The 22,643-nt window shown below is 38.8% G+C and overlaps 1 protein-coding gene across 1 annotated transcript in view; it reads left to right on the top strand.

Annotated features, from left to right (window-relative positions):
- The window catches only part of spidr (scaffold protein involved in DNA repair), a 75,613-nt gene that overhangs the window by 6,261 nt on the left and 46,709 nt on the right, over positions 1–22,643 (top strand). Inside the window, exons 6-8 of the mRNA XM_051687357.1 lie at positions 7,458–7,675; positions 11,394–11,488; positions 16,051–16,228. Of these exons, the coding sequence (XP_051543317.1) occupies positions 7,458–7,675; positions 11,394–11,488; positions 16,051–16,228 (491 nt within the window). The remainder of the gene's footprint in view (positions 1–7,457; positions 7,676–11,393; positions 11,489–16,050; positions 16,229–22,643) is intronic.

The following is a 22,643-nucleotide window of genomic DNA, read 5'->3' as shown; positions in this document are numbered from 1 at the left end:
CATCATCACCCAATCTGTCTATTTTATGCTGCAGTGATCATAATTTGTTACAATGCATTTTACTGTCATGATGGTATAACTCACAATAATTTCACAAGCAGTAATTCTGTCCAAACTGTGCAGTCTAGATAGTTTCTGTAAAGCTCTGTTTACTACTCCTGTGCTACTTAATTACTGGCAATGGTAAAACCTTAAAAATGGGATGTTATGGACTTTGTGTGCAACACTGAAAAAAAAACTCAGCCCTGCTTTGACTCATTTAATAGTTGGAATAGTTCAGCGCATCACACATTGACTGAACAACCAAAAAACAGTTTATTTTAGTTGTCCCTGTAGTTTTGTGGTCTTGTGGCAAAGATTCAAATGTAAAGGAATAACATACAAAAAAGAACCTTTAAATTATTATTGTATTTTTTTAATCTGATGACCAAATATTTCCATTTTAGAGTGCTCTAAAATAATTTAAAGCAATAGTTCTCCCAGAATTTGTTTTATTTTTGTAATTTATCACCCCCATGTCGCTCCAACCCTGATTTATCTCCTTTTGTTCGTGAAACACAAAAGGAGGTGTTAGGCAGAATGTCCGAGCTGCTCTTTTCCATACAGAACAAGTCCTGTAGCTCTCAAATATAATTTGTGGTCATTCAAACTAACCAACAAATGCTGGTTGGCATCAATAGCCGCTTTTCCACTATCAGGCCGAAAGGTTCAGGCCATGGTACGGAACAGTTACAGTAGCATTTCCACTTGAACATGGTTCAGCATGGCATGGTTATAAACCGTTCTTGGCACAGAATTCTCGGCACGGTTAGCTAACCATGCTCAACCGTGCTGCTGGAATGGCTTTAGTACGTGGCGACTCATTTAGCGTATCTTCATGATTTTATTATGATGGTTTAACTAGTATTGTAGCCTTTCATCAGGGAAGTAGATTACTAGCTCATTTAAACTCAAAAACGCATCAGTATATTCTCATATACAATTTTTCATATAATACAGATAGAACATTTTGTCAATGAATATCCTTTATACTTAGTTTGGGAACATTTTACCTTTCTGTGTATTTGTGTCCGGTGGCAAACACAAGCCCTCAGCAAATGATGGTAAACCTCTCGCCTTTTTCTCTTTACTTTTTGCGACATGATCCATGCCTTTGCTGTTTGTTAGCAGAGTAAAACCAGGGAAAAAAGCCGTCCTAAAAACTGGAATATGCTATAATATCCTCCATAGTGCACTCGCTCCAATGTTTACCTCTCACGCCGTCGCCAACAGACGGATCTGTTACGTACATTCTCCTAATTTCAGTGCACCATAGTGGAAAAAGAAACTGTGACCGCGCCAACTGGCCCGGACCGGCACGGAACGGTACAGTTTTGCGATGAGAACTGTTCGGCCCAATGGCGGAAAAGCGGCTTATGACATCAAACCTGGCTTGATGCATATAAAGGTGTCATTTTTTTAATTTAACGTAAGCACAAATGAGATTTGTGAGCTACGGTGAAGAGCAAGTTTATCTTAATGATTTATATTCCGTTCTGTTCCTCATAACCAAGCTATCTTTTGGCTTTAGAAGACTTGGAATATAGTATAATACTTTATACATTTGTAATACTTCAGTGGTGCTTTTTATTTGTCCTTTTCGGAACTTGGCATTATAAAGTCATCCATTTTTGTTGTATGGAAAAAAAAAGCAGCCTGGACATTCTGCCTTGCATTTCAGGTTTCATAGAATAAAGTAAGTAATACGTTTTTGGGTGAACTGTTCCTTTAAATCATTTTAGAGCACTATAAGCAGTTTTTTATTTTTACACGGGGCATCAGATTTAAAAAAAAATCTTCATGGTGTAAGACTCAAAGTTTTTACACTGAATTTGTGAGTCATTTTAAGGTAAAAAAAAAATCTTTAGTGTCTTTGAATAGTCATTTTTGAAATTTGCCATTGTGTCACCGCCTATTGAATGAATGAAACGTTATTTATTAATATAAACTTTTTTTATTTTATTTATTTACTTAAAAATGTATTTAACTTAACCCAAAACTATGCCTTACTCTCATGTCTGTTACATGTTACTATGTGTCTTTTAAAGCAGCCTTGCTTTCTGGATTCAAAATTGAAACCATTTGTTCAAAGGAAAAAAAGTTTGGCTGAAAACTTGCTCAGATTTTGCAAGAAAAGCGCTTCTGGTCTCTTTACAGGAACAGCGGAAAAAACACAGCCAACGAAGACAGACGTATGTCTAGATGTAATGTGTTGTTGTGACATTAAACGCGTGTTGCTTAATTTCTCAGTTATTACACCTAGTGTGTCTACCCACAATTAGTTTTCTTATGTCTTCCTATAATTACCAACCAACTCATGTGTCTTTGGTGATGCACAGTTATCCATGGTCTGGCATCCCTCTCTGTAATGCAGTAGTTCCATCCTGTTCCCGCTGGTTTGGGAACAGCCCCTGTATGACGTATGTGGGAGTGAGAATTGATAGAGTGAAAAATTTGTGTACTCCTCCATTCATTTGGAGCCAGTGAACACATTTTTGAGTCCGTGCCAGGAACATAGCGTACTGCGGAGAGAGAGCGAGAGAGAGAGAGAGTAGCGTGATGTTTGCTGGCAGGCTGCCTTGCAGAGTCAAGTTGATTCAAATAAAAGAGTGTGTAGGCTGTTTGAGCGATGGAATGCTGATCGTGTCACCACATGATAAGGAGGCAGTCGATTTTTCCAGAACAAAACCAGTTTGTGACATATAGAGCCCAGATGCCCCCCTCCCCTATTCCTTACGTCCATCTTTTACAACCTGTCATAAGGTCTGTGTCGTATCTGAAGCACGTGGAAAGTATTTTCTCTTTATTGTTTGTTTGAGGGCATGCTTCAAATACTTTGAAGATTATCCCAAACTGCATTTGAACTAGGGATGGAAATCGTAAGGAGTTTAATGATTCCGGTTCCCAGTACTTTTTAGGCAGAATTATTTGGAAATAAGCAATGCATTTCTTTTTGGATTTACTCCCCTCAGCAGCCTGTTGCCAAATAATGAGATAATTTCAGATTTCGTTAGAACAAATGTAACAAATCAGAAATAAATGTAATACATTTTTGGTAAAAGGAGTGTTTACACAGACTTCAGGAATCAGACTACACTGGTAGCGCTGTATGTTGTGTGCTGTAGATTCAAAAGAACCGGATCATTGGAGTAATTCGTTTGGGAATCGGACTACACTGGTCATGCTATATGTATTTGATTCACTTAAAAGAACTGGCTTATCAGAGTTATTTGTTGGGGAATCAGACTACACTGGTCATGCTGTGAGTTTTTGATTTACTTTAAAGAACCCATTCATTAGACTAATTTGTTTGGGAAAAAGACTGCACTGATCGCCTTTTTCACCCAATTTGGAATGCCCAATTCCCAATGCACATTTAAGTCCTCGTGGTCACGTAGTAATTCGGCTCAATCCGGGTGGCGGAGGGCAAATCCCAGCTGCGTCCGCGTCTGAGACCGCCATCTTATCACGTGGCTTGTTGAGCGCGTTGCCACTGATACATAGCGCATGTGGAGGCTTCACGCTATCCACCACGGCATCCACGCTCAACTCACCACGAGCTCCACCGAGAACGAACCACATTATAGCGACCACGAGGAGGTTACCCCATGTGACTCTACCCTCCCTAGCATCCGGGCCAATTTGGTTGCTTAGGAGACCTGGCTGGAGTCACTCAGCACGCCCTGGGATCCGAACTAGTGAACTAGCGAACTCCAGGGGTGGTAGCCAGCGGGTGGCGCTGTTTTTTGTCAGAGGTGTTCCATCTGCATTGGGGAAAATTATGCAGGGAAATACATTTATTGAGAGGCCACAGAGTTGCTGTCTTTGTACCACATTTGCCTTTGACATCACATGAATTTGAATGATGGTCACGTAGAACGAATTCAGAGGTTGTTAATTCTCGATACTTCAGGTTTTCTGGAAGAATGTTTTGCAAGTTGACCCCATTTAAAATATGTACAGTATATTTCCATGAATTTAGTGGAGTTTGTGATGTTATTGGATGTACCAGACATGTATGAAGCGAGGGCCTGATTCTTAACTACTAAACTCATGTTTAGTAAATTTTGTAAAAATCCAAATAACTTTACAGATCTTTATTGTAAAGGGTATAAACAATGTTTTCCATGCTTGTTCAATGAACCATAAACAATTAATGAACATGCACCTGTGGAACGGTCATTAAGACACTAACAGCTTACAGACGGTAGGCAATTATGATCACAGTTAAAAAAACTTATGACACTAAAGAGTCCTTTCTACTGACTCTGAAAAACACCAAAAGAAAGATGCCCAGGGTCCCTGCTCATCTGCGTGAACGTGCCTTAGGCATGCTGCATGGAGGCATGAGGACTGCAGATGTGGCCAGGGCAATAAATTGCAATGTCCGTACTGTGAGACGCCTAAGACAGTGCTACAGGGAGACAGGAAGGACAGCTGATCGTCCTCACAGTGGCAAACCACGTGTAACAACACCTGCACAGGAACGGTACATCCGAATATCACACCTGTGGGCCAGGTACAGGATGGCAACAACAACTGCCTGAGTTACACCAGGAACGCACAATCCCTCAATCAGTGCTCAGACTGTCTGCAGTAGGCTGAGAGAGGCTGGACTGAGGGCTTGTAGGCCTGTTGTAAGGCAGCTCCTTACCAGACATCACCGGCAACAACGTCGCCTATGGGCACAAACCCACCTTCGCTGGACCAGACAGGACTGGCAAAAAGTGCTCTTCACTGACGAGTCGCGGTTTTGTCTCACCAGGGGTGATGGTCAGACTCGCGTTTATCGTCGAAGGACTGAGTGTTACACCGAGGCCTGTACTCTGGAGCGGGATCGATTTGGAGTTGGAGGGTCCGTCATGGTCTGTGGCGGTGTGTCATGGCATCATCGGACTGAGCTTGTTGTCATTGCAGGCAACCTCAATGCTGTGCGTTACAGTGAAGACATCCTCCTCCCTCATGTGGTACCCTTCCTGCAGGCTCATCCTGACATGACCTTCCAGCATGACAATGCCACCAGCCATACTGCTCATCCTGTGCATGATTTCCTGCAAGACAGGAATGTCAGTGTTGTGCCATGGCCAGCAAAGAGCCCGGATCTCAATCCCATTGAGCACGTCTGGGACCTGTTGGATCGGAGGGTGAGGGCTAGGGCCATTCCCCCCAGAAATGTCCGGGAACTTGCAAGTGCCTTGGTTGAAGAGTGGGGTAACATCTCACAGCAAGAACTGGCAAATCTGGTGCAGTCCATGAGGAGGAGATGCACTGAAGTACTTAATGCAGCTGGTGGACACACCAGATACTGACTGTTACTTTTGATTTTGACCCCCCTTTGTTCAGGGACACATTATTCCATTTCTGTTAGTCACATGTCTGTGAAACTTGTTCAGTTTATGTCTTAGTTGTTGAACCTTTTTATGTTCATACAAATATTTACACATGTTAAGTTTGCTGAAAATAAAAGCAGTTGAAAGTGAGAGGATGTTTCTTTTTTTGCTGAGTTTATTTTCTTCTTATTTTTTAACTTGAGTAATAAAGCTACAGATATTTCATATACCCCCGAAAAACCTTCTTATTTATGTTCTTTTCTCTTAAACCGTCAACGTTTATAGCTTATTAGCTTCATATGAACTTCTTATAATTTAGAATTTCAGTTTTTTTCTTAAGAAGAGTTTTGTGAATACATCCCCAAGTTTTCTTAGTTCTTAAGGCTCTTAAAAAGTTGTTCGAGCTTAGTAGCTTGTTCAGAGCTTAATAGCCAGAACATTTTGTCGATCGCTTGATCAATTGTCTATTTCTTCTACGTTACACTGGGTAGCCACTCCCACTGTAAAATCTCATTGTTCCAAAATCCTGCTCCCCATAACTGTATATTAAACAACAAAAATGTTCGGATTTGTTGTGATTGTGTCCTGCAGTATTTTCAAATCATCACATTTGAGATTGTGGCGACATTGATATCCCAGAAAAACAGTTTGTTTGTAATGAAGATAAAAACTCAGACTGCCATACATCTGTTTAGTCTTTCATTCCACCTTGACAGAGTGGCAGCAGACTTGTCAGGAATGGTCTAGAGGCATCATTCAGGTCCCATTATTTGTGTGGACCATACATTTCGAAGAATTTATTCACAGCTTGAGGATGAGTACCAGGAATGAGTTCAAAAAGTTATATTCATTGACCTCGAGGTAGGCAATGAAGATTTAATGGTAATCTTTATAAGTCTTTATGCTGGAAGCATTCAAATAGTGTCATACATTATTGATACTTGTTGATTTCAGTTTTCAGCTTTTTAGTGTTCATTTAATTGATGACAAGAGTCAAACTTTCAAACATAAGGGAAGATCACTATCAGGCAGACAGTGAACTTGAGGCCACAGGTCTATAGTTTCCATTCAACACTGAAGAAAGGTCATGGGGACATTGACATTTAATCTTTACATTTAAGACACTATTGTCCAAAGCGATTTACAAAATTAGGAAAAACACAAGTAGGATGTTTATATTATATTTAATTATAGTTTTAAAATAATAATGAAACTGAATCAGAATTTTTAATAATTAATTGCAGTATTCTGCGATTTAATCACAATTAATAACAATGTATTATGTTACTTGACACATTAAAACAAACTTGAAAATGTAATCATAAATATAATTACTTAATACTTTGTCTCAAAGAACTTGGAAGAAATTGGTTAGTCATCATTTATTTTAAAATATTTAGGTACATGTAAAAATGTTCAGTTCAGAGTTTATGAGACATATTTTTACAGGTATAAATCTTTGATAAAAGTGTGAAGTGGGGAAAAACATTAGTGAAGTTCCAGGAAGTGAAATACTGCGTTAATTGCAGTTGATTTTTTTTAACAAGTTAAAAAGTCAACTATTAATCGCAGAAATTATCACGTTGAATTTCCCATCCATAATTTTAATTTAGTTGTCATTTGAATTTTTCATGTATAAGCACAAAACAACAGCGCAAATGCTTTTTATAGACAGGAAGAGCAAAGCCACAGTAAGAGAGAAATACAAGCAGATACATTTAAATGTAAATAAAATCATTAAAAAAAAATCTGCCTTGGTGCTCATGCAGGCGATGGAGGTTTGACTGTGTCCCAATTCCATTCCCCATTTCTCTCCTAAAATAATTTTCTGTCTTCTCTATATTTTTGTGAACATAAATATAGAGAACAAATGTAAAAAAATAAATAAAACATTTAGAAAAATGATCAAATACATTTTAAAAGGAAAAATACAAAATATATGTAAAAAAAATAATATTAAAAGGAAAATCAAAATAAGATTAAAAAAAAAACATTCATTTATAAATTAATTGAAAATAATAATAAAACTGTATTATTGTCTTCAAATACTTCAAATTCCCTTCATACTAACTGTCCTCGCATTTTTAGTCACCGGCTGAAATCTCAGACTATTCGTCAAACGATGATGAAGATCCAGATGAGAGCAGAACAAACTCTTCTGTTCTCGATCCAGCTGATTCCAGCAAGCAATCTGTCAGCGAGTGGGTCCGATCTGCTCAGGCGATTCTTCAGACACCTCAGAAACTTACTGCCAAAAGTATCAAGACCCCAGAGGACTCCAGTAAAAAGAGGAGGAAGTTTGAAAGGTATGAACCATGGAGCTTGAAACATTTCTGTGCAAGATGAATCAAATTTATGAGTGAAGCAATGATGACTGTCTTTATAATTTGGGTTTACCATCTTAAAGGAACTGTTCACACAAAAATAAAAATTCTGTCATTATTTACTCAGCCCATGTTGTTCCAAACCCATAATCCGTATGACTTTCTATCTTCTGTGGAACACATAAGATGTTAGACAGAATGGTAGCCTCAGTCACCATTCGTTTTCATTGCATCTTTTTGCCGTTCTATAAAAGTGATTGGTGACTGAGGCAGTCATTATGCATCTCATAATGGTTTGGAACAACATGAGGGTGAGAAAATGTTGACAGAATTTTAGGTGAACTGTCCCTTTAACTGACAGTAATCCTTTATTTATTTTCTGTTTTGTTTTTTTGCAACCTTTTACACTGTTTGACATTAAGTTCACAACCCCAAATATTATAGTGTAAACACACAGAATACAAAAAGGGTTCAAAGTCTACTTTAGCCCTTTAAATAATACATCCACACCCTTACTGTAAAGCCTGGTCAGCTTCTGATTGGCTGATGAGGAGCAGCTTTCTTTACTCTCTTTTGTCACCTAATTTAATTCATCTTTTCTTTCATACTATACTCACAAGAAATGCTGTACCACGTGCACAGGAATGTTCTCAGAGCCCTTGATAGTAGTCTGATTACTCATAGCGTTAGGTTTCTAGTGGCCACATGCTGAACTCAACATCAAAGATTGTGTTCTTTCTGGCCACAATCTACTTACTGTAAGTGAGCCGTTTCTTTCATTTTGTGAATGGGAGTGGATGAACCTGACATTCGATGCATGTAGAAGTTTGTCCCCTCAGGGGGGAGCTGTGTCTCTGTTTGGCTTTCGGCTGAAAGTCCAGAGATGTTTCCAGCTGACCCTTAGTCCCTGCTTTGGGCAAGCGCAGAATAAATTGCCCTTTGGCACAGATGTTAATGCTGTGTCTGTATCTATGTTAATTTGACTGTTTATGTTTTGTACTGTTTGATGCTGTTATATTAAGTAAATGAGAGGAAAGTCTGTTTCATTGGGGTGACCTAACAAAACACTTAAAAGAAATCAGAATAATGCAAAAATACTGTAAACCATAAGCAAAACAAATAACAGTAAGCCTAACGTATGCAAGCAGAATGAATCTGATCCATCCTTCAATAAAGCATGTCCTTTAGCCAACAAGCCTTTGAGTCTATAAAGTTTTATGAAAGAATGCAGGTCTCTTTAAATCTGTGATTTCTTTCACCAATGAATATAGATTTGTCTATACTGAGTTATTCTGAGTAAATCTTCCTCTTGGATGAATTTTACCTCGTAATAGACCTTTTTCACAGACTTTGATGACGCGTTTCCGCCTTATTTATCAGCGTACATTTTTTTGTATTATACATTTTTTAAATATTTAGTGTAAATGTATAACTTTATGCTTTGTGTTATATTACCTTGGAATTAAAATATGAACCACCACAGCTGCGAGAGGGTTTCTATTACAGCTGTTGAGAGACTGACAGTAAATTTGGCATCTTCTCCCATTTTACTGTCTTAATCCACTCTCTATTTTTTTTCCTCTTCTGGAAAGTCATTCAAATATAATGGTGTAGTTTTGCTTTTGCTCTTGGAGCAAATGGGTATGTGAAAATAATATATGCTGTGATCTCCCATTCACTCCCATTCACCGCTGCAAACATTTAGTGTGAAAAAGGTCTATTGATCACATTTGATTGATTCTGAGATATTGAGTTTTATGGCTTTGTTTCCATGGAAATGATTCTGTGGGATTCTTTGAGACTGATTCTGTAGGATGAATTCTTTGTGAATGATTCTTTATGATGAATTCTGATTCCTTAAGATGATTTGATCTTGTGTGGTTCATTCTGTGTAATTAATTCGAAAGGAATGATTCTGTTTGATTGACTCTATGGGATTGATTCTGTGTTATTGATTCTATAGGAATGATCTTGTGTGGTTGATTCTATAATTGATTCTATAGGAATGATTCTCTGTGAATGATCCTATGGGATTGATATAGAAGGCTTTGATTCTATGGGATTGATTTTATAGGATTGATACTGTGTGATTGATTCTAGGGATTGATTCAGAGTGATTTGATTCTGTGGGATTTACTCTATAGGATTGATTCTAAAGGAATGATCTTGTGTGGTTCATTCTAGAGGAATGATTCTGTGTGTTTAATTCCATGTGATTGATTTGGAGTGATTGATTTGATTCTATGAGATTGATTCTGTGTGTTTGATTCTGTATAATTGATTGTACTGGAATAATACTGTGTTATTGATTCTATGGGATTGATTCAGAGTGATTTGATTCTTTGGGATTGACTCTGTAGGACTGATTGTGTGTGATTGATTTGATATTAATGAATCTGTGTAATTGACTCTATGGGACTGATTCAGAATGATTTGATTCTATGGGATTGATTTTAAAGAATTGATACTGTGTGACTGATTCTAGGGATTGATTCAGAGTGATTTGATGCTATGGGATTAGCACTATAGGATTGATTCTGTGTGGTTGATTCTAAAGGAATGATCTTGTGTGGTTGAATCTAGAGCAGTGGTTCTCAACCCCCCCTGGATGAACGCCCCCCTACTTCATTCCCTTACCCTAGCATACTGTACTTAATTTTACACTTTTGTTAATAAATTAAGCAGGCTTACGCATCATGAATGTGAGACCAAACCTTGCGTTTCTTGAATTCAAGCAGATAGAGGGATATATCTAGGGCCTATAAAATGAAAATGCAAAGACAGATACTAATAATAAAAATGATATTTTTATTATATTTAAAAAATAAGTGAAAAGACCAATAATATTGGTGATACCAATGATAACTGGTGAATGATTCTTTGGGACTGATTCAGAGTGATTTGATTCTATGGGACTGATTCAGAGTGATTTGATTCATTGGGATTGACTCTACGGGACTGATCTTTTGTGACTGAATTGATATGAATCTGTGTTATTGAATCTATGTGATTGATTGAGAGTGATTTAATTATATACCATTGACTCTATTGGATAGATTCTGTGTTATTGATTGATTCTAATGGAATGATCTTGTGTGGTTGATTCTATAGGAATGATTCAGAGTGATTTGATTCTATGGGATTGATTCGGTGTGGTTGATTCTAAAGGAATGAAACCGTGTGAACGATTCTATGAGATTGATTCAGAGTGATTTGATTCTTTGGGATTGACTCTATGGGACTGATCTTGTGTGATTGATTTGATATAAATGAATCTGTGTTATTGAATCTATGGGACTGATTGAGAGTGATTTCATTATATGCCATTGACTCTATGGGATTGATTCTGTGTTATTGATTGATTTTATAAGAATTATTCTGCGGGATTGATTGAGAGTGATTTGATTCTGTGGGATTAATTCGGTGTGGTTGATTCTATGGGAATGAATCTGCTGGATAGATTCAGAGTGATTGATTCTATATGATTGATTCTATAGGAATGATACTCTGTGAACAATTCTATGGGTTTGATTCAGAGTGATTTGATTCTGTGCGATTGACTAAATGGAATTGGTTCTGTGTGGTTGATTCTATGTGAACGATTCTATAGGAATGATACTGTATGATTGATTTTATGGGATTCATTCTGTCTAATTGATACTATGGGACCAATTCCGTGTTTCATAATATCTCTTTATAGAGGAGGTTTCGCTGAAAGACTGAACCGACTTCACAGCAGACAGAGATCAGCCATCAGTTTCTGGAGACATCAGTGCAGCTCAAACACATCAGCTGGTAAGACACGTTTATTTATGTGCAAACTCATTAACTTGCATTTTGTTTCAGTACAGATCATGAGACATTAGCCCTCTGTTTGCTGACCACAGATAAGAATAATATTAGAAATGTTTTCCAAAAGAAAAATTAAGCCTATTCATTTGATTACTCTTAAGGCCCTTGTCTGATATGTTCCAAGGAAAACCACCAACCAGAGGTTTTCATATTTCCTTGATTGCTCGTCTTGCCTCTGTAGAAATCTGTACAAAATCTGTCGAATATTCCATCGATCAGATCTTGCAGTGAGGTACAGTTAGAAGAGTCGGACTCTTTGTTCACCTGTTAAAAACACATACAGTACACCTACCAATGTGATACAGGTGACATTGCGACTTAATTTTCTCTCAACCAAAGTAACCTGCTAAAAGTGACAGGAAACCACAGGCACTCAGTCATACACACATCAAAACACACTGCAGACAGTCACGTACCTTACCATTTCATTTTCCATGGTATAACGACTTTCTTTTCATACTGTGGCCTACTAGGTGCTAAGAGGGGGCTGTTTGAAAAAGTTAACACTATTCAGTTGACAGTGGAAAGTCCAAAGAGTTGAAATGCACATGGAAATAAAACTTCTGTGAAGCACTCTGATGTAAATAAGGGCAAAAGGCACCATAATTCTTCATGCAGCTCAACATGTTTAAATTATTGTAATGTTACAGTAAATAATAAGTGCATAACCATGATAGCTAACCAGCATTACAACAAGGCTTTTTTTGTCGCTTATTTATTAGTCTATTACTATTGCTCATACTTGGGGTTAGGGATTGGAATAAACCCCTAACCCCAAGTATTAAACATCAATGTATTCCTCACTGTTTGTTAGTTATGGACATGAAGGATACCTACCAAATTCTGCAGCACGGTGAGGAGTGGTATTCTATTGCTTTTCGAAGCAATTGCATGATTTTTACCAGGCAGAAGATAAAGTGGGTGAAAAATGTTTGTGTATACATAATGTGCTAAAAGCACTTCTTAGCAACCACATAGCAACGCCCTGGCAACCACCCACAACATCCCAGCATCATGGATGCAAGTTCAGTCAAGCACAACTCATATTTTCTCTAAAAAATGTGAAAATCTCTCACTACACTACATTTGATTTTTATCTAAAGTGTTTTTAACTAATTACACTTGTGTGGGTGGGTGGGCTTGACAACTCTAAATTTAGTTCTCAGACAAATTTCTTAGTATTCATTCCTGTTTGCATTTGGAAAAGTGATTTAGGATGACTGGACATGGTTTATGGACAGCATTGCCACAGATTTACACTGGCATCATTCTCAGTAAAATTCCACAGCCCAAAGAATGGAACTCCCACTCGCAAGATTTATTATTTTCAATTTTTATTGACCATCCTATTAGGTGTTCTTGTGGCTTACAAATCAGATATCAGTGTGTGCGTCTAACAACAGTGATCTTTTTTGACACGTACCAGTGTTCCCTGGTTTTATTTAGCATGTGATTAGATGAAGTAGACATTAATTTCTATCTTGCCCATTGCCTGTTTTAAGTTTGCTCAAAAGTGTTCCATTACACATCGCTCTGAAGTTCTTCTGCTGAAGACTTGGTTGGGGTTGTTCCCATTTCAGCAACTGAGTCAGTTGTGTTCATGTGTCCAATGGAAAGGGCCAACTATTGGCTGAACAGTCACCATGGGAATAAAACTGTGGCATCCGGTCAAAGAGCTGAATTTTATTTCATTTCCTCAAAACTGACAGAAATGACAAATATCTGACGCAGCGCCAGCTGTGGCTGGGCGATTTGGATCAAAAATAATATCTCGGTATTTTTAGGCTGAATGATGATACACGATATATATCTCGGTATTTTCTACGAAGTGGGCAAATGTTCAGTTGTAAGTCAAAGCCACAAGTGAGATGGTAAATGAAGCTTGCAAAGCGTTTTGTTTCGGGGCAGAAGACTTTTTGGACTGCGAAGGCTTCACGGCTGGGGTTGCAGCAGCAGGACAAAGTTTAATACACTCTTCGTACTTCAGTTTATGTTTGTTCCCTAAAAAATCCCACAATGCACTGTAAAAACCAGGGAGCATCGTTGCTCACTATGTTCCCTTACCGGAAACGTTCTCGTGTCTTCTGAAGTCTCTCAAGTCGTTAGATGACGAGCACAAGTGTAAAACTATGAAGTCCAAGCATTATTTTCTCTTAAAAAGAGATGTTTTTTGTATTGTCTTTCATCTGGAACATAAGAGTGTAAGAGTGGATTTTTTCTTTTGGCCTTGGAGCAAATGGGTATGTGAAAATAATATTTGCTGTGATCTCCCATTCACTCCCATTCACCGCTGTCGAAGTTTACCCTACAAACATTTACTGCCGCGTTCCAAAACCCGGAATGTTAAAAAGGACTGTACGTTTGAATATCTTCAATGAAAATGAATGATAGTGTCATTTATACTGTGATGGTGCTGATTAAAAACAGCTACGCTTCAATGCGCGAGCTCATTAACATGTCGCGGGTGATTGAGTCATACGTTTCCCAATGTTCAGTGGATCAGTACCCTTACCAGTGCCCGAATTCTTGTTCACGATATACTGATTCACGACATAGGGAGCTAGGGAGCTAATTGAGGCACAGGGTGAGTTTTCTTCAGCATTGTGGACCGGCGCATTGTCTCCCTCCATGTTGTAGGAGAACTTGTGAGTGAGTGGTAGTGATGGGTTGTTCATGAACGATTCGTTCGTTTTGAACGATTCTTTTATGTGACTCAGAAGAACGAGTAGTCTCGGAGAGTGATTCGTTCATTTTGTGTTGGCCGCGCATGTGCATTGCGCAACCTCCGCTCGTTTGCTGCGTGAAAACCGCATTGGCTGTACAGGAAACAGAAATTATTAGTTCACCTTTCAACTCTTTTGGTCCAAGTCGTTCGTTCTTTTGTCACGTGACAGCCGTATACGCTATGCATTGCTCACACAGGAAACAGAAATGATTAATTCACCTCTCGAGTTTTCTAGTCCGAGTTGTTCGTTCTTTTGTCACGTGACAGCCATATACGCTATGCATTGCTCACACAGGAAACAAAAATGATTAGTTCACCTCTCGAATCTTCTGGTCCGAGTCGCTATGCACAAACGGCTGTCACGTGACAAAAAAACGAATGACTCAGACAAGAAGATTCCAGAGGTGAACTAATCATTTCTGTTTCTCATCATTTGTCCTTGGCTGCATTATAAATTTTTTCCCTTATTGGGACTATAATCAAAGTTTGCGTAAGTAGTTGTGTTGGGGGGGATTTGGCTATTGAAAATTTAACATTTTAATGTAATTCTGCTCAAATGAATGAAATGACTTGATTCGTTCTTTTGCTGAACAAGACTCAAAGATGATCCGATCTTCCCATCACTATTCAGTGAGAGGGGGTGGGGTTGCGCGGAGAGTGTGAGAGAGGAGAGATGCAAACACTGGCACAGCTTTATGGAAGAAACGGGTTATGTAACGCAACATCAAACTGTATCGATATAAACGGTACTATCTCGTTTGAAAATATATCGATATATCTCAAGTCGATATACTGCCCAGCCCTAGCGCCAGCTCAAGTTTTCAATGCTTAATCCAAAATATCCCTCTGCTGTTATTAATTTACTGGGCCTGTGTTGTATCTTCATTGTTTGGCTAATCATAAGTATTTTTGAGCTGATAAGTTTAACAAATTAAATGTATATGTTTAGGCCAATTGTAATGCTATTATAGCATTTTCATCAAAAACATTTAACATTAACTTTGATTATAAACAGTGAAATTTATAAGCAGAAAAGTCAAGATGGAATCAAATTTGACCCTGTGTTCTTTCATACACTTTTGTGCGTGTTATTCCAAAGAAAAAATTGTTGTGCGGTCTATTAGATAAGGTTAACCGCTAGCCAAACAGCTATTTAGGCATTGTTTTAGCATACTCACATTCAGGTCTGGTGCCATTCTTGTATTGAATGCCCACTTTTCACGATCCAATCAATTCCAATAGTTAAAATCAAATCCGGCCCTACATTTTTGTATGCGTAGAATATTCTGTTTCATTCGTAAATACGTCACATTATGGAAGCAAAATGGGTTGCAAATTAGTGATAGACCGATATACTGGGCCAGGCTGATATTTGGCCATTTTGCGATTATCGGCATTGCCCGATAACCGTGTTTGCTTGGGCGATTAACAGAAGTGTTATCTTCCCTTGTGTCAGTTCAAGGTTTTTTCTTTTCAAGTTTATGCAAATTTGAGTAAATGTTTCATAAGATAAATGTTTGTTTCACTTTAGAAATTTTGTGTACATCTGATTTGCTGTTGTTTAATTGTATCATGTTTATCGGCATTTATATCGGCCATCCTGCGCTCTAGATATCGGCATCGGCCATTGAAAAACAAATCGTTCGACCACTATTGCAAATGTTGTTTCATGTTGACTTTCATCGTACTGAATATTGTGAATATTATATTGGTATTGTGAATCCTTAATCAGGATTGAAATGATTAAGTGTATTGTTTCATTTCTTGTTCTATACCCAAGCTGACAGGCCGGGTGTGCTAACGCTGAGGATTCTGGGAGTTCAGGAGGAATGTGGCATGCAGGCCGCTCTGTGTGACAGACTGCCGGAGACAGAGAAGTGTGTGGCTCTTTTCAGCAAGGATACGGCCGCCCAGCTTCAGCCAATGCCCGGAGACATCGTCCACATCTATCCTCCATGGTGAGAGACCTGGTCCTTTTTACAGACCAAAATTAGTCTTCTAAATAGAATTAAAAAAATAAGCAATATTGGAAAAAAATAATATAGGACTACAGAAAGATAAAGTCTTGACTGTGATTGTGTTTGTTAATAAGCAATACAGTTTTCTTATGCAAACAACCATATGCAAATTGGTTTGCTTATGGTTATTTATATATTTTTACTTTTAACTTGATTTTTAGATTATTAAAAGAAAATGAGTGTGTTGCTTGTCTGTGCAAAACTCGTCACAATGAGTGTTTTTAGTGGTTGCCAGGGCACTGCTATGCGATTGCAAAGATGTTCTGAGTGGTTTTAAAGCATGTTGCTAAGCAGTTGCTATGGTGATTTGGGTGGTTACACGCAAGTCTGATCACTCAGAAAAGTAATAGTACACTTCTCCTCAACAAACGGCACAATTTGAGATATCGTTTATGTCTATAGCTGAACGAGTTACGTGGATACGTTTAATACTTAGTGTTAAGGGTTTGTTACAATGCCTAACCCAAGTATGAGAAATAGTAATACTGATGCAAGCGTTTGGAGGTAACACTAATTAAACATTTATAACTTCCAGTTTTTTGGTATTCTAAAGCTCATTTCGTATTAAAATTTCTGATTTGCGTTGCCTTTTGGCAGTTTTTTTCTTTCTTTAAATTTCATCATATTTTCATCATGACTGCATTACTTTTATTACTTAACGTTAGCACAAATCTCTATAGTTTCTGAAGTGTGTTGGTGATTTGTGATGAATCACTGTTAAAGAAATCAGCTGCAGGTTGGCAGGAACTGTTGTGCTGTGTGCAGTGGTGTGTCTTGCACAGAGCTGATAAGAGCAGCTTGTTCGGGAGGCCCATAGGGCTAAAGGTGAGCGGGACAGACGAGCCAGTCTCCAGCTGTGTGGGAGGATCCAAAGATCCACAGATCCATCCAAACTAGAAGATCTCTCTTAGACACAGTTTGGTTATAAACCAGAGTAATCAACAAGAAATAGTTTTCTTTATCATTGACTTTGTCTTGTTTTCCAGTTAAAATATTTAAACATCCTTATAACAAGATACATTTAGTTTCGTTAAAATTGTGTTGTTTTCAGAGCATATACCTTACAATTGTAATATTTTTTTTTCTAGTATAATGCATAAACCTCACTTAATTTTTTTGATTTATTCTTAAAACAAGAAGAAAAAAATAATAATTTGCCAGTGGGCTAAGAAAAATAAGTCTAATTCAAGATAAATTCTCTACGTTTTAAGATAATTAAGAGTTTTGCTTCTCAGATAAATGTATCTGGTTTTAAGGATATTTATTTATTTATTTATTTATTTCCCACCCAATTTGGAATGCCCAATTCCCAGTGCGCTTTTAAGTCCTCGTGGTCACGTAGTGATTTGCTTCAGTCCAGGTGGCGGAGGACGAATCCCAGCTACCTCCGCGTTTGAGACCGTCAACCCGCACATCTTATCACGTGGCTTGTTGAGCGCATTGCCATGGAGACATAGCGCGTGTGGAGGATTCACGCCATCCACCGCGGCATCCACGCTCAACTCACCGAGAACGAACCACATTATAGCGACCATGAAGAGGTTACCCCATGTGACTCTACCCTCCCTAGCAACTGGGCCAATTTAGGAGACCTGGCTGGAGTCTCAGCACACCCTGGGATTCGAACTAGCGAACTCCAGGGGTGGTAGCCAGCGTCTTTACCACTGAGCTACCCAGGCCCTCTATTTTAGATATTTTAATAGAAGAAACAAGGTAAAATCAAAGAGATTTTTTTAGCAGTGTGATAACCACTTTCTATGACCAAACTTTCTCCCTGAAATTTTGAGGACTAAAGGGTATACTTCATTTTTATGCCTTACAAAGTATACTCTTTTGTAGGACTTGGTAAAAATATCCATTTGCCGATTAAAGGAATATTCTGGATTCAATACAATTTAAGCTCAAGCGACAGCATTTGTGGCATAATGTTGATTACCAAAAAAAATTATTTAAACTCGTCCCTCCTTTTCTTTAAAAAAAGCAAAAGTCTGGGTTAAAGTGAAGCATTTACAATGCAAGTGAATGGGGCCAATTTTTGAACTTTAAAATACTCACATTTTCAAAAGTCTAGCCACAAGACATAACACAATATGCGTGTAAATATGATTTTAGTGTGATAAAATCACTTACTAACCTTTTCTGTGTAAAGTTATAACCAATTTTACAATGTCATTGCAATGAGGATGTAATGTCAACAAACCCTAAAACCCTAAAAGTCTGTAAAAATTAGGATTTAAACCACTTTACAGCTCAAATAATACACAAGTTTAACAGAAGAATTAATGTAAATACTTTTATAAAATGAAAAGCTTCACATTTCTGCCTTTAAACCCTCCAGAAATTGGCCCCATTCACTTCCACTGTAAGTGCCTCACTGTAACCTCGATTTTTGCTTCTTCTTTTTGTAAAGAAAAGGAGGAACGAGATGAAACAATTTTTTGTGGTAATCAACATTATGCCACAAATGCTGTCGCTTGAGCTTAACTTGTACTGAAACCAGAATAGTCCTGTAATCATGATCTTCATTTGAATGATCCGGATATCGATTCTTAAATTCTTAGATTGATCTTTTACTCTATGTGTAACCCTCTGCAGTGCATGTAAATCATTCACATATGCGACCAAAGTTTGCGCTTTGCTACTAAAAATGTCTGCATTAGACACTGGATGGTAAATGTTCGGATTTCACTAGCCAGCGATTCTGTAGTATAGTGGCAAAAAAGTTGGATCCTTTAACTGCGTGTTGAGAGTAAAAGTTTGGTTTGACTTATTCCATGTAATGTGTGTTCCCTTCCCTTTTCAGTTCAGATTGTAATCAGTATTTGAGCTGCCCTTGTAAGTTGTTGAATGAATAGGACAATTTCGAAAGTCACACTTTTTACTGTTACTAAATACAGATGTCAATCCCAAACACTGACCGAGAGAGCATAGCCTCTCTCTACCTCCCGTATCGCCCCCATGTAGTGTAGCTCCCACGTCATTCCCCCAGCTCCAGGGAATGGCCTGCATACCTCTTCCTGGCAGCTCTGAGCTCATTTCCAGCAAGCTGGGAAAAAAACAGCTCTGGATCCTTTTTCTTCCCTTGCCTTTTCCCCCTTTTTTTTTTTCTGAGAGCGTTAAGGAGTGGATCACAATAGCTGTGACAGAGGCCAGAGAGAGGAATAGAAAACACATGCAGCACAGTGTGTTACTGGCACAGTTTCTCCTCTTGTCTTACTTTCCCCTGCGGTGTGTTTGCTTTAAGGGCAGGCATAGTTGACCCTGGAAAGTCCAAGAGTTCATTTTATGCTGGAAAGTCCACAGGATTAACTTCAGTTCAGTCCACAAAGTGTGCAGAAGAGAACATGGGTGGCCGATTCTAGCACTTTCTAATTATCCATCAAATATATTTACAAACAAATGGGTAGTTGATAAATAACATAGACCTGGAACTTTTCTTTTCAAGTTCAAGATTTTAGGTTAAAATTTACACACTACCAGTCAAAAGTGTAGATACACCTACTCATTCTTTATTATTACTATATTTCAAATTGAAGAATAATGGTAAAGTCATCAAAACTATGAAATAACACAAACGAAATAACACAATTTTGTTTTTAATTAATTACAATATTTGAGCATCTTCAAAATAGCCACTCATTTTGTCTACAACCCCAATTCCAAATTGGGACGGTATGAAAAATGCTAATAAAAACAAAAAGGATCGGTTTGTAAATTATATTCACACTGTGCTATATTAAAAGCACTACATCAACATATTATTTGACGTTTTACATGATGAAGTTAATAGTTTTTTTTTTTTGTTCTTTTTTTTTTATAAAATATACACTCAAATCAGATGTTTGTAACATGCTCCAAAAAAGTTGGGACAGTCAAGCGTTTACTGGGTAACATCACCATTTCTTCTAATATCACTTATTTCTGCATTTGAGCACTGAAGACACAAGTTTGTTAAGTTTAGCAAGCAGAAATTTCCCCCATTTATTCATTACGCACCAGCTGTTCAGTTGTACGGGGCCTTCATTGCCGTATTGTGTACTTCATAATGAGCCACACATTTTCAATTGGATTGCAGGCAGGCCAGTCTAGCACCCGCACTCTCTGATAACACAGCCATGCACTTGTAATCCGGGCAGTATGCCGTTTGCCGTTGTCCTGCTGGAAAATGCATGGACGTCCCTGTGAAAGACGGCATTTGGATGGCTGTATATGTTGCTCCAAAATTTGTACATATCTTTCTGCATTAATGGTGCCCTCACAGATGTGCAAGTTACCCATACCATGGGCACGGACGCACCCCCATACCATGACAGAAAATGGCTTTTGGACCTGACGCTGATACCAGCTATGATGGTCCTTTTCCTCTTTGGCCTGGATAACACGACGGCTGATTTTTACAAAAACTATTTGAACTCGTCGGACCACAAAACACGATTCCACTGTTCTTCTTTCCATCTCAGATGAGACCGAGCCCAAAGAAGTCAGCGGTGCTTGTGGACTGTGTTGATGTGGTTCTGCTTTGCATAGTAAAGCCTAATCTTGCATCTGTGGATGCAGCGATGAATAGCGTTGACTCTCAAAGGTTTACCGAAGTTTTCTCGAGCCCAGGTCATGATATACACTATATTGCCAAAAGTATTCGCTCACCCATCCAAATAATTGAATTCAGGTGTTCCAATCACTTCCATGGCCACAGGTGTATAAAATGAAGCACCTAGGCATGCAGACTGATTCTACAAACATTTGTGAAAGAATGGGCTGCTCTCAGGAGCTCAGTGAATTCCAGCGTGGTACTGTGATAGGATGCCACCTGTGCAACAAGTCCAGTCGTGAAATTTCCTCGCTACTAAATATTCCACAGTCAACTGTCAGTGGTATTATAACAAAGTGGAAGCGATTGGGAATGATAGCAACTCAGCCACGAAGTGGTAGGCCACGTAAAATGACGGGGTCAGCGGATGCTGAGGCGCATAGTGCGCAGAGGTCGCCAACTTTCTGCAGAGTCAATCGCTACAGACCTCCAAAGTTCATGTGGCCTTCAGATTAGCTCAAGAACAGTGCGTAGAGAGCTTCATGGAATGGGTTTCCATGGCCGAGCAGCTGCATCCAAGCCATACATCACCAAGTGCAATGCAAAGCGTCGGATGCAGTGGTGTAAAGCACGCCGCCACTGGACTCTAGAGCAGTGGAGACACGTTCTCTGGAGTGACGAATCACGCTTCTCCATCTGGCAATCTGATGGACGAGTCTGGGTTTGGCAGTTGCCAGGAGAACGGTACTTGTCTGACTGCATTGTGCCAACTGTGAAGTTTGGTGGAGGGGGGATTATGGTGTGGGGTTGTTTTTCAGGAGCTGGGCTTGGCCCCTTAGTTCCAGTGAAAGGAACTCTGAATGCTTCAGTATACCAAGAGATTTTGGACAATTCCATGCTCTCAACTTTGTGGGAACAGTTTGGGGATGGCCCCTTCCTGTTCCAACATGACTGCGCACCAGTGCACAAAGCAAGGTCCATAAAGACATGGATGAGCGAGTTTGGTGTGGAAGAACTTGATTGGCCTGCACAGAGTCCTGACCTCAACCCGATAGAGCACCTTTGGGATGAATTAGAACGAAGACTGCGAGCCAGGCCTTCTCGTCCAACATCAATGTCTGACCTCACAAATGCGCTTCTGGAAGAATGGTCAAAAATTCCAATAAACACACTCCTAAACCTTGTGGAAAGCCTTCCCAGAAGAGTTGAAGCTGTTATAGCTGCAAAGGGTGGGCCGACGTCATATTAAACCCTATGGATTAAGAATGGGATGTCACTTAAGTTCATGTGCGTCTAAAGGCAGATGAGCGAATACTTTTGGCAATATAGTGTACATTACAGACGATTGATGGATTTTAAGACAGTAACGTCTGAGGGATCGGAGATCACACGCATTCAGAAGTGGTTTTCCAGCATGACAATGCCAAACCCCATACTGCCCGGATTACAAGTGCATGGCTTCGTAATCAGAGAGTGCGGCTGCTAGATTGGCCTGCCTGCAGTCCTGACCGATCTCCAATTGAGAATGTGTGGTGCATTATGAAGCGCAAAAAAAGGGCAACGAAGCCCCCGTACAACTGCGCAGCTGAAGAACTGCATAATGAATGAATTGGGGAAATTTATAGTTGCTAAACTTGTGTCTTCAGTTTAATTAGTGTTATAAGAAGAAATAATGATATGGTTACACAGTGTTAAACACTGGACTGTCCCAATTTTTTTGGAGAGTGTTGTAATCATCTGATATGAAATGAGTGTATATGTAACAGTTAAAGGATGGTCAAGGAGGAGGTGGTAACCGGCTGAACAGTCATCGTAAAATTTAAT

Source organism: Myxocyprinus asiaticus, chromosome 44 (genome assembly GCF_019703515.2).
Source record: "Myxocyprinus asiaticus isolate MX2 ecotype Aquarium Trade chromosome 44, UBuf_Myxa_2, whole genome shotgun sequence".
Lineage (NCBI taxonomy): Eukaryota > Metazoa > Chordata > Actinopteri > Cypriniformes > Catostomidae > Myxocyprinus > Myxocyprinus asiaticus.
The sequence above is the reverse complement of the archived record's forward strand: the minus strand, read 5'-3'. Positions and strand labels throughout refer to the sequence as shown.